Source organism: Pan paniscus, chromosome 10, assembly GCF_029289425.2.
Source record: "Pan paniscus chromosome 10, NHGRI_mPanPan1-v2.0_pri, whole genome shotgun sequence".
Classification (NCBI taxonomy): domain Eukaryota; kingdom Metazoa; phylum Chordata; class Mammalia; order Primates; family Hominidae; genus Pan; species Pan paniscus.
In genome coordinates, this window is record NC_073259.2 from 114,510,741 (window position 1) to 114,523,138 (window position 12,398).

Below are 12,398 nucleotides of genomic sequence, written 5' to 3' on the forward strand. Positions count from 1 at the left end.
GATGGGATTATAGGTGCCCGCCACCATGCCTGGCTAATTTTTTGTATTTTTTAAGTAGAGACAGTGTTTCACTGTGTTGGCTAGGCTGGTCTGGACTTACTGACCTCAAGTGATCTACCTGCCTCGGCCTCCCAAACTGCTGGGATTATAGGCGTGAGCCACTGCACCCGGCCTATAGTAACTATTCTTTTTTTTGAGACGGAGTCTCGCTCTCTCACCAGGCTGGAGTGCAGTGGCATGATCTCGGCTCACTGCAACCTCCGCCTCCCGGGTTCAAGCAATTCTCCTGCCTCAGCCTCCCAAGTAGCTGCGACTACAGGTGCTTGCCACCACACCCAGCTAATTTGTATTTTTAATAGAGACAGGGTTTCACCATGTTGGCCAGGATGGTCTCGATCTCTTGACCTCATGATCCACCTGCCTTGGCCTCTCAAAGTGCTGGGGTTACAGGCATGAGCCACTGTACTTGGCTAGTAACTGTATTTAAAGGACGTATATTGCACTCTTAAATGGTGATACAACGTACTCATTGATATATGTTAGAAGAATGAGGAAAAGCAGGCTACTCATCCATGTGAATATTGTTGGTGTATTTCTATATGTTGAATATAGTAATTTATGTGTTAATTACAGTTTCTTATGTTTTACTGTATTTTATTTAAGTATGTTTTTATTTTACCAGTTTTACTAGCATCAAATTTTATTGACATATAAATCCCTTGAGGACCTAGATAACAATATTTTTGTACCCTTTAAGAGACATTTATTTTTGTACTTGATGCTTAAGATATGTGATTTTTACTTAACTTGTTAGAGACACCACCCACTTGGAGATTGAACCCTTCACTCTTCTCGGCGTGTGTGCTGGACTTATCCCATACCCTCACCATAACCAGTCACCGAGAAACACTTATCAGTGTGCCATGGGGAAACAAGCCATGGGTAAGATTTCCTTCTTGAAAGTTGGTTCTAAATACTTGGAAATACTTTTGGAAAAAGTCTTATATCTTTATTCCTGCTTCACCAGTATTATATGTTCCCAACCAGGCACTGGGAATACCTGAGGGTTACCAAGCCCAGGGAGTTGCCTATGGAACTCTGCAAGGCTTGGTGCCCTGCCATGTCTAAATCAAACAAAAAATGGAGAAAACTTCTCTAAACTTGTTTCCTTCACCAAACAATGTGTAATAAGTGTCACAGAATTAAGAGGGATAAATATAAAGAGAAAAGCCCTATAAGATGTAACTTGTTAACCTTGAGAGAAGGGAGAAAGGGCAGAAAAACTCAAGGTTAAGGAGGAAGAGGGAGAAAAAAACAAAGATGTACGATGTCTATTTGAATGTACCTAGTAATTGCCTGATTGACAATCCCCAAACCCATTATACCCTTGCAATTGCTAGTGTGTCTCCTAAAACTTATCCAATTCATGTCACACTGATTTCTGAGTTTATTTTCCTTCCTCTTTCTCTTTGTCTTCTCTTTCATCTATTAATTTATTTATTCATTCATTTGTAACATTTATTGAGCATAACTGTAGACTAGACATGAGGCTGGAGCCTGAAAATAGAGAGATGAGGCAGAGCCCTGTGCTCAGGGAGTTCAAAGTCTAGTAGGAGAGACCAACAAATAAAACAGTAACCCAATCTGGTGTAATAAATGCTGTAATTGACAACCAAAATCTAAGAAAATTAGAGGAGGAAGATGACTTAAAGTGAGAGTGGGTTGTTTCTGAAGGGTAGAGCTGAGCTGAGTCTTGGAAGACTGAGTATTTTTGAAGGTATGAAAGTGTGAACAAGTATGGCATAAGAGGTCTCAGTACTTTGGTGTGGCTGCCTAGTGTAGCATGGTACAGAGGTGTGAAGGGGAGGTGCCATATGTTGAGGAGTTTGAGTTTTATCTTGAAGGTAATACAGAGAGAATACCAGTGCCCCCTGACCCCGCCAAAAAAAAAGTTTTACTTATAAAGCTTTTTGAAATGTTTTAAAAAATCATTTAAATCCTAATATATTTAGTAAATTTTATTTTCATATATGCCCATGACACCAATATGATTGCCATCTCTGATTTAAAGTATGATACAAGGAGCTTCATAAAGAAACTGTAAAAATACAGAGAGGGAGGCATTGCATTGCATTTGGGTAACAACCAGAATGCATTTAGCTCCTCCATTACCAACAACCAGCTGCAACTGACCATAGCTTGGCAATTAAGAAACCCTATTTCTTCATTATGGATAGAGAGTAGATATATTTCTTTTCAAGTTTTTATATTGCCCTCTGGTTAGCTACAAAGAAATAAAAAGCATTTTATCCTGCTACTATTTACCTGAATGATGTAATGCCTGGACAGTTGAGAATAATTCCCAGTGGGAAAATCTAAACAGCAGCTCATCAATTTAGCCTTTCCCATTCATCCTCAGTAGCAGTGTAGGCTGATTTCCCGCTTGTGCTTCTGACTTGCTAACAAGTTGAAATATACAGTACTGAACCCTGTGTGTCATGAAAGGGCTATCACTTCTATTGGGTTTACCAAACCATTTTGTTTCATGATGTGAATCCCAGCTGAAACAATACACCTTTTGTGTAGAACCTTCAGCAGAATTAACGGAAGACTAATCACTTCATCGCTAATGCCACTCTTCAGTGTGTTTGAAGATCGAAACAGAGCTGCAACTATCTCTATGTAGTGAAGCTTTTTTAAAAAATAAAGAATAGACTTGAAAGAAAGAAATAATATTTTTATTTTTATAACTCCTCTCCCCACAAAAAAAAAAAAAAGAAAAGAGAAACCCTTTTTATGTGGCAATGAGTATCTGAAACGTTTGGTTAGTTACCACACACAGTTAAGCAGGATCAGTGTGTACAGAAAGCCAATTCAGTGTCTGTAGAGTTCTTTTGTAGTTTTCTGTGTGAAGGTTTTTTTTCTCGTTTTGTTTTGAGTGTCATTTGCAATTCATTGTCTGTGTTTTCTGAGGTTGGTGTATTCAGCTGCTCTGACCCTGGGTCCTGCACATTTAGCTCCTTGGATACAATCCTCTGACGTTACTGCTGACGCTAGGAAGACAAAAGCCACTGAATATCTTAAGTAATAAAAAAAAGCCTTTGTTACTGTTTGTTATTATAAAACACCTGACTGGAAAGAAAAGCAGCGAGATAAAAGTACATTTAGAGTTGGCATATAACGCGGCAGCATTTCTCTGTGGACACTGAAATAGCTGCAGAAGTATTGAGCAAAGTCTGCTTGAAAAATGACAAAAGGAAAAAGGTCAGCAGAGGGAGAAAACCCACAGCAGATACCCAGGTCTGTAATGCAGACTCCGCACTTTGAGTAGGACTTCTCTGGTTCGTTTTAATTCCTTGGAGTCTTGATAGCTGACAACTAAAACTCATACTCTATCCCATTTTTACTATGAGCCATTGCTAAACATTATTTAAATTCAGAGCTTCTATGTGGATTTTCTAAAATAATATTTTAGTTGGTATTCATCTGTCTGCTGGTCCATGTATAACGTGCAAGATAGTAGCTCAGAATTAATTCACTAAATATTCCAGCCAATCTGGAAAATTTGCTCTCTACCATTCCCTACTATCCCTCCCACTCCCCCTACAAGAGAGTGAAGAAATGAGAGAAAGTCATTTTCTATCACTACGAAGGAGACCAAGGCCAGCACAAACCACAGAGATGGAAAGCCTTACCTTCTATGTAAGAGAGCTAATCCACGATAAAACACCAGCAGACGGTGTTTCTTAAATCTTAGGCGCTTTATTAATAAAGTTCGAGTTTCCACACAGCATCTTACTGTGCCACTGAGAAGCACTTCTCCATGGGTATGGCTGTGTGTGTATTGTGACATGGCTCAGAGCAAGAAGTCAGGTGGACATCTGGAAATGGCTGGATCTCCAGGTCACTCGCTCAGCACTACCAGGAAGGGCTGTGTGTTGGAGCCACATTTTGTGTCCTCTGATCGGCACCCGATGCCAAGTTCACATGAGCCACACTTTCATATCCTGCCCATTTATTAGTTGGCAGTCCTCTAGTGGAACACTTTCTCCTGTGTAAAGGATCATTCAGTTACTATCAGCTCAATTAATGAATATGCAGCACAGACCTTCCCAGACCTCAACAGTGGCTTCTTCTCACTACCCCTTCCTGCTTCAACTTCAAACTACTGGGACTTTTTTTAAAGCTCAGGAGTGAATGCAGCTTCTGTTTTTGTGTTTGTTTTTAATAGATTCTATTCCTAAGTAGATAGTTTCTTCCTTTATGTTCCGCACTTTACAGTAGGCTGAGATGCACTAGAAATAGGCTGGAGAATTTTGAGACACTAAAAACACAGTATACAAAGATCCTCATAAAATTTTGTTTCATTCTACACCTCCTCCCCCTTTCTGTTTGATTTGATTTTTAGCATATTTATTCTTTGTCCATTTAAGGGTACAAAATGCAAAAAATGTTGTGGCCAAATTACCCCTGGAAATTATTTTTTGAATTCTGCTATTGGTTAAAAGTTTTTTTAATTATTATAGCTATTTTAGGTTTAAGCTTATGTGGTATTTCCTAAGACTAGAATGTTAGCGATGAATATATACATATATATGGAGGTAAAATTGAGTACACTAAGTTTAGTATGTAGGTTTGAGTGGGAGGTAGAATGGATGATATTACAGGGTAATAAGGTATGTATTTTTATTATTACTAATATTGTTAATATTGGTCATAAATAATATTGCCACTTACTGAGTATCCAAATTCTTTACATACATTATTTCTTTTTTTTTTTTGAGATGGAGTCTTGCTGTCACCCAGGCTGGAGTGCAGTGGCACGATCACAACTCACTGTGACCTCCACTTCCTGGGTTCAAGGAATTCTCCTGCCTTAGCCTCCTGAGTAGCTGGGACTACAGACTCACACCACTATGCCCAGCTAATTTTTTTTTGTTTGTTTTTTAGTAGAGACAGGGTTTCACCATGTTGGCTAGGCTGGTCTCAAACTCCTGACCTCAGGTGATCCACCTGCCTTGGCCTCCCAAAGTGCTGGGATTACAGGTGTGAGCCACTGCACCCAGCCCATTTTTTTTTAATCACAATAATAATCCTTTGAAATATAATACATACTTTTTTTTGTTCTGACAAGGAAGCTGAATCCCAGTTTTGTTGAGTAACATATAAAAGGTTTTCTATGTCTTCTATGTAATGTTACCTATAAAACTTACTAACATTCTTCTCAACCAAAACTAACTTCTTTTCTCATTTTTTTCCTGTCCATTGTGGATCACGATCAGGCTGCCTTTTCTGGTAGAATGTAAATTATAAGCCCCTCGAAGTCAGGAGCTCCGTTATTTATTACAGGTTGAATATCCCTTATCTGAAATGCTTAGGACCAGGAGTGTTTCAGATTTTGGATTTTTTTGATTTTGAAATATTTACATATACATAATAAGATATCTTGGGGATGGGACCCAAGTCTAAACATGAAATCCGTTTAAGTTTCATATACACTTCATACGCATAGCCTAAAGGTAATTTATACGATATTTTTAATAATTTTGTACATGAAGCAAAGTTTGACTAAGTTTTGACTACAGCCCATCACCTGAGGTCAGGTGTGGAGTTTTCCACTTGTGGCGGCATGTTGGCGCTCAAAAAGTTTCTGATTTAGGAGCATTTTGGACTTTGGATTTTTGACTAAGGATGCTCAACCTGTGCTGCAGTTGACTCTTGAACAACACAGAGGTTAGGAGCACCAACTCCTCTCACAGTTGAAAATCTGTGTATAACTTTTGACTCCCCTAAAGCTAAGTACTAATAGCCTACTGTTGACTGGAAGCCTTACCAATAACAGTCAATTAACACTTATTTTGTATGTGATATGTGTTATATACTATATTCTTACAATTCAAATAAGCTAGATAAAAGAAAATGTTATTAAGGAAATTATAAGGAAGAGAAAATATATTTATTGTTCTTTAAGTGGAAATGGATTATCATAAAGGTCTTTATCCTCGTCGTCTTCACACTGAGTAGGCTGAGGTGTAGAGGAAGGGAGAGATTGGTCTTGCTGTCTCAGGGGTAGTAGAGGCAAAAGAAAATCCATATATGAGTGGGCCCTCGCAGTTCAAATCCATGTTCAAGGGTCAACTGTATATCCTTTGTGTCTAGCATAGTGCCAGCTTAGTAGGGAATATAGTAAGTCATGTTTCAAAAATGAATGAATGAATGAATCTCTGAGAATATTAAAATCATTAAGGAATTGGGTAGATTTTTGAAAAGAATTTTGAAACAAAGAATAAGTTGGAGGATTTATACAACCTGATTTTGATTTACTATAAAGCTACAGTAATATAGTATGATGTTGACAGAAGGGTAGACATATAGGTCAATGGAATTGGCATCAAGAGTCCAGAAATAGACTCAAACATTTATGGGCAATTGATTTTCAATGAATATGTCAAAGCAATCCAATGGAGAGTAAAGTCTTTTCAACAAAATAAATATCTGTATACTTATATGGAAAAAAGGAACGTTAGCTCCTACCTCATAGCATATGAAAATTAACAAAAAATATATTATAGCCCTAAATGTAAGAGCTAAAACCATTACTCTTGAAGAAGGAAACCTAGGTGAAAACCTTCATAGCTTGAGTTAAGCTAAGATTTCCTTACATAAAGAGTACAAAGTATAAAAATTGATCTTCTCAAAATTAAACTTTTGCTCTTGGAAAGATACTGTTAAGAATATGAAAATGCAAACCATAGAATGGGAGAAAGTATTTGCAATACATATATCTGATAAAGGATTTGTATTCAAGTATATATAAAGAACACTTCAATAGTAAGACAACCCAATTAAAAGATGGACAAAATAAAAACAAAAACCAAGCACTTCACAAAGTTTTGGCATGACCAAATAAGCACATGAAACTATGTTCAGCATTATTAGTTATCAGGTAAATGCAAATTAAGACCCCTATAAGATACTACTACACACTCAGAATGATTAAAATTAAAAAGACTGACCTACTAAGTGTTGGTGAGGGTGTGGAGCAACCAGAATGCTCATATACTGCTGGTGAAAATGTAAAGTGGTATAATCACTCTGTAAAATTATTTGGAATGTTCTTAAAGTTAACTATACCCTTGCCAAACAACCCAGAAATTGCATTCCTAGGTATTAAATATTTACCCAAGTAATGAAAAAACATACAAAGACTTGTACATGAATGTTTATAGCAGTTTTATTCACAGTAGCCAAAAGCTGGAAACAATGCAAATATTCATCAGCAGGTGAATGGATAAATGAAGTGTATATTTATACAATACTAAGCCATAAAAAGAATGAAACATAATATTCAACCATATGCATAAATCTCAGGATCATTATGCTAAATAAGCAGATACTGTGTAACTCCATTTATATAAAATTCTAGAAAATGCAAACTAATCTGTAACGATACAGAACAGATCAGTGGTCCCCTGAGGTGAGGAACAAAGGGAGGGATCTTTTGGGGGTTAGGAATGTTCTGGATTTTGACTATAGTGGTGGTTTCACAGGCAATTTATAGTGCAACCTTGATAAAAAGTTCTGATATATGTATATCAGAACTCATTAATTTGTACACTTTAAATGGATGAAGTTTATTGTATTCAATAACGTTGATTTAAAAGAAAATTGAGGCCAGGCACTGTGGCTCATGCCTGTAATTTCAGCACTTTGGGAGGCTGAGGCAGGCGGATCACTTGAGGTTGAGGAGTTCACCTGGCCAACATGGTGAAACCCTGTCTCTATTAAAAATACAAAAATTAGCTGAGTGTGGTGGTGCAAGTCTGTAATTCCAGCTATTCGGGTGGCTGAGGCACAAGAATTGGTTGAACCCAGGAGGCAGAGGTTGCAGTGAGTGGAGATTGTAACACTGCACTCCAGCCTGGGTGATGGAGTGAGACTCTGTTATTAAAAAAAAAGCGGGGGGGGGGGGGGAGGGGAGGGAAGGAGAGGTGAGGAAATTTGGCAAAGGAAGATAGGAAAAAATAGCTAAATGCATAAAACTTCATTTTAATTTTTTCAGCATACATTTTCTAAGCTGTTTACATCCTTCCTTACTAAGCTTTTTCACGCCGCCTTATAAAAGAGCACTTCTTCAATATTTTAACCTACATTTGTATACGTTGTAGTGCCAGCTTGTGACTTAAGAAAGTTGTTATCAAGAAAATAGGGCTTTTTAGAAAGATTATGCCTTAGTAAGTAAAGGGAATCATTGGAGACCATAGTACAGCAAAATGGGATAATAGAAGTAGAATGCAACTTATAGATATTCTTCTTGTGTTATTTTATATGTGTGTATATATATGTAATGCCCTTTTTAAGGAAGCTGAAAATACTAATAGGGGAATCAAAGTTTGAGCGTGTGCTGCACACAGGCAAGCCCTATCATTTGCTTGCCTGTTGCTTATTGGCAAAATGGTTAGTCAGCCATTCATTATTTTTATAAACATTTGGGAATCTGATAGCATTTTGAAGTTTTATGATATAGAATAGTTTATAAATTCTATTTTAACATTTTAACTTACGCACCCATAGTCAGTGCTGCTAAAAATGCACGTACATGTATACTCTCACAAGTTCTTTAAAAGGCCTTTAGAGAAAACTTTTTGATGTCATAAGCACTAAACATTTGCTAAACTATTTTGCTGTTCATCCATTCAGTGGTCAGTTGTAATGCCTGAGAATTATGTTCTGGGCCTGGTAGCACAATTTATAGCAGGATCCAGTCTCTTTCACCATTGTTTAGAGGTGCAGCCATTTATGCTTCCCTGCTGCATAATAATGCGTGTCTCAGGTTTCAGAAGACATGTTTGGCAGCCTGGTGGGACATTGCCTGAACTCTTGTCTCCAGCTGAGTAAGGTATACAATTGGAACTAAAATCTTAACATAAATTTTAAGTGATTTCATAAAAAAGGACAAACTTATTGTCAGTGAACTTTACCATAATCCCAGCAGTAGTAATCTTATTTCTAAAACAGTAAGTGATCTATTGCCAGGTATCCTGCCCAGTTTATTAGTTGGCACTAAAATAGCATAAATCATTTGGCAATTTATAGTGCAACCTTGATAAAAAGTTCATGAGGTTCAGTTTGACTTGTTTTTCAGCTGAATCTTTTTAAGTTTTTAGAGATTTAAGCACATACTGTCATAAAAAATATAATAGAATTCTTCAATTTAATTTGCTTGACATTTATTGAGCATCTATAATAAGCATGGCACTGCACTAGGTATTCCCTACATATGTACTATTTCTTTCAATAGTAATTGTCAAGTAATTTTTGCTGCTTGAATGGTTTATTTTCTTTTTCTTTTCTTCTTTTTTTTTTTTTTTTTTTGGAGACAGGGTCTTGCTCTATTGCCCAGGCTGGAGTGTAGTGGTATGATCTTAGCTCACTGCAACCTCTACTTCCTGGGCTCAAGCGATTCTCATGCCTCAGCCACCCAAGTAGCTGGGACTACCATGCCCCGTTAATTTTTGCATTTTTAGTAGAGACATGGTTTTGTCATGTTGCCCAGTCTGGTCTTGAACTCCTAAGCTCAAGCAATCCACCCACATCGACCTCCCAAAGTGCTGGGATTACAGGCATGAGCTACCACGCCCAGCCTGAATAGCTTATTTTCATCCCCAAAATGAAATCATCATTGATTTAATGACATGAGTATGGAGAAAAAGTTAAAGGAAATAAATACTGAGTTTTGGTGTCTGCATACCCTAGGGTGTAACTCTGTGAAATGGCACTTAGGTACTTAGGAGTGTGTGTGTGTGTGTGGTGTGTATGTGTCACTATGGAAGCATGTGCAAGAGAGAGAGACTTAAAGCTGCCTTAGCTATTCACAGGGGGAAGAAAGAGATACCTAAGAGAAGTTAAAGAGGCTCAGTAGCCCACACTCAAGCTCAGCAGTAGAGCAAGCCTGAGTTTTCCAACTTTAACATCTCTTTGTAGCATCAGTTCTGTGTCCACAAGCTGAGGAGACTGAAAGACTCATCTTCAGGCAGGTGCATGAACCCCAGTGTGTTTATAAGGGGAAATGAGAGAAAGGGTTAACATTCTGATTTCATGTTCAGTTGACAGTGACCCAATAACACCCTTCCGAGGAACAGTCAGGTGGAAAGACTGATTGCTAAGGAGGGAAGAGCCCACCCCTGATTGGGCTGTACCCTAGATTTCTTAAGGAAGAGGCCAAGCCTTTTCTCATTTTATCTCCTGTTTTTGGCACAGAGTAGATGTTTATTAACTGCTTAATATGTGAATCATCAAATAAATGAATAATCCACTCTTCCTTGCTCTCACTTGAATTCCTCTTTGTTCATTCTTTTTCTTCCCTTCTCTCCTGTATTCTTTTTCATTTAGAACTTTTGCAATTATTTCTTTTTATGGAATATACCTGTTTATCCATTTTATAAGCTCCTTGGATGTGAACACTGGGCGTTGTTCTTACATTACCTCTCCCCAGCAGGCCTGGAACACGGTAGAACCAAATAAAGAATTGTTGATTGTGAAATTAACCAGTGGAAACTAAATCCCTCAAATGAGATAATATAAATCCAAAAAGTCTAAATTATTTAGATTAAAATATACTCTGAGTATATTTTTCCTTCTTTGTAGAACTTTAAATATTAGTGAGAAAAGTTGCTTTTGCAAGTTGTTAAGCCACCATGAGAGTATTGCTTTTGAAATGTTGAACCTGAAGACTTTGTTCATTTTAATTAGTGATGTTAATGTATTTATCTCTATATTCATTACTACCTTATTATTTCACATAATAGAATGTTGTATTTTGTTTTCTCCAATATCAATGCAGGTACTATAGGATATAACCAGCGAAACAGAATTGATACTCTCATGTATCTACTAGCATATCCACAAAAACCCATGGTTAAGACAAAAACCATTGAATTGATAGAATTTGAGAAACTGCCAGCTGGACAGAATGCAACAGTTGCTGTGATGAGCTATAGTGGCTATGATATTGAAGATGCTCTTGTTTTAAACAAGGCCTCTTTAGACAGAGGTAAGTGAATTTTCAAAACTAACGCCAAAGGTGCTTTTTGCAGAATTAGATATAGGGATGATTAATGTAAAAATCACTTGGTTAATGTCAGTTTTAAGTTATTTGAATTTTATGATCTAGAAACAGGAGGTGGTTGGGTTTTGATGTTGGCTTTCTCGTCATTTTTAATGAATAGTATATTGAAATAATTTGTTAAACATACTACTACGGAATATTTTTCTTCTTTATTATTTTATTGGTTACGTGAGACAATCCTTCAAAAAGAAAAAAATGTAAGAATGTGTTTGTTTTCCAGCAAGAATTACAATATATGAAATATGTGTTTTCACTGTGTCTAGTGATATATATTATTAACAACAAACCTGTTTGAGAGGGCAGTAGCAATATTTGGATGTAAAAGGCTGTTTCTTATTTGTGTAACCTCATAATTTGGTAACTTCTTTGGCCAAGTGACGAAAGTTAAAAATACACGGCCACAAACTCTGGCGTGGAGTTTTTCTGCTTTTCTTTCTGTTTTTGACAATTACTTTCGCAAGTCACCACCTCGTGGTTTGTTAGACATCACCTGATCTGAAGTCTGACTTCTCTATTCATAATCTCGATTTCTCTTTTTCCTTTCTGGCGTAGCCACTATGCCTTCCCCTTCCCTCTTTGTAGTTGCTAGGCAGCCATAATAGTACTCCTAGACATGTGTCTTTGGCATTAATGTTGGCCACACTTAATTTATGCCTCTTTTTTTCCTCCAAATGACAACAGCCATGCTTTAAAACTAGATGTTTTCCTTTCTGATTAACTGGTAACGTTTATGTGGAAATCTGAAGACTTTGTGATGTCTGTCAGAAACTCTGCAACCCAATTCAGTGATCTGAGTTTACTATCCCCTAGCTTTTAAGCTATCACCTGTAAATAAAATGTCTGTTTACACTTTGAAGAAAACACTTCTTGATTTCATGCAGTGAAGATTCACATTGCACTCCAGCATGTTGCAGTTAATGGCTACTGTATGAAATTTCAAGATTGTGTAATGTTTCCAAACCAGCTGGCATTCTGAGCCGAGTTTATTATGGCCATACACAATTTCCTAGGAGCCATGATGACTACGGCCTTGCTTAAAGACACAAATGTCTTCATCTGACGTCCAATTTTAGAAATTCGTTACTTCATCTCACAGTCACCTTCATATTTAAAAAATTACATTACAGCCCTGAGATTTTATTTATAAATCCACTTTTACCTGATTGATTTCTAAAGTCACATTCTTAGATTTCTGTTTTTGGTGGAAAATTGTTAAGTGAAGGATTTTACTGCCATGCATTTATTTCATCAGTAATAAGTGGCATTTAAT

The 12,398-nt window shown here is 37.1% G+C and overlaps 1 protein-coding gene across 2 annotated transcripts in view; it reads left to right on the top strand.

Moving 5' to 3' along the window:
- POLR3B (RNA polymerase III subunit B) overlaps positions 1–12,398 on the top strand; it is a 150,334-nt gene that overhangs the window by 86,735 nt on the left and 51,201 nt on the right. For both annotated transcript variants that reach the window (XM_003832543.7, XM_003832544.4), the window contains exons 19-20: positions 815–942; positions 10,844–11,053. In XM_003832543.7, coding sequence (XP_003832591.1) covers positions 815–942; positions 10,844–11,053 — 338 coding nt within the window. The remainder of the gene's footprint in view (positions 1–814; positions 943–10,843; positions 11,054–12,398) is intronic.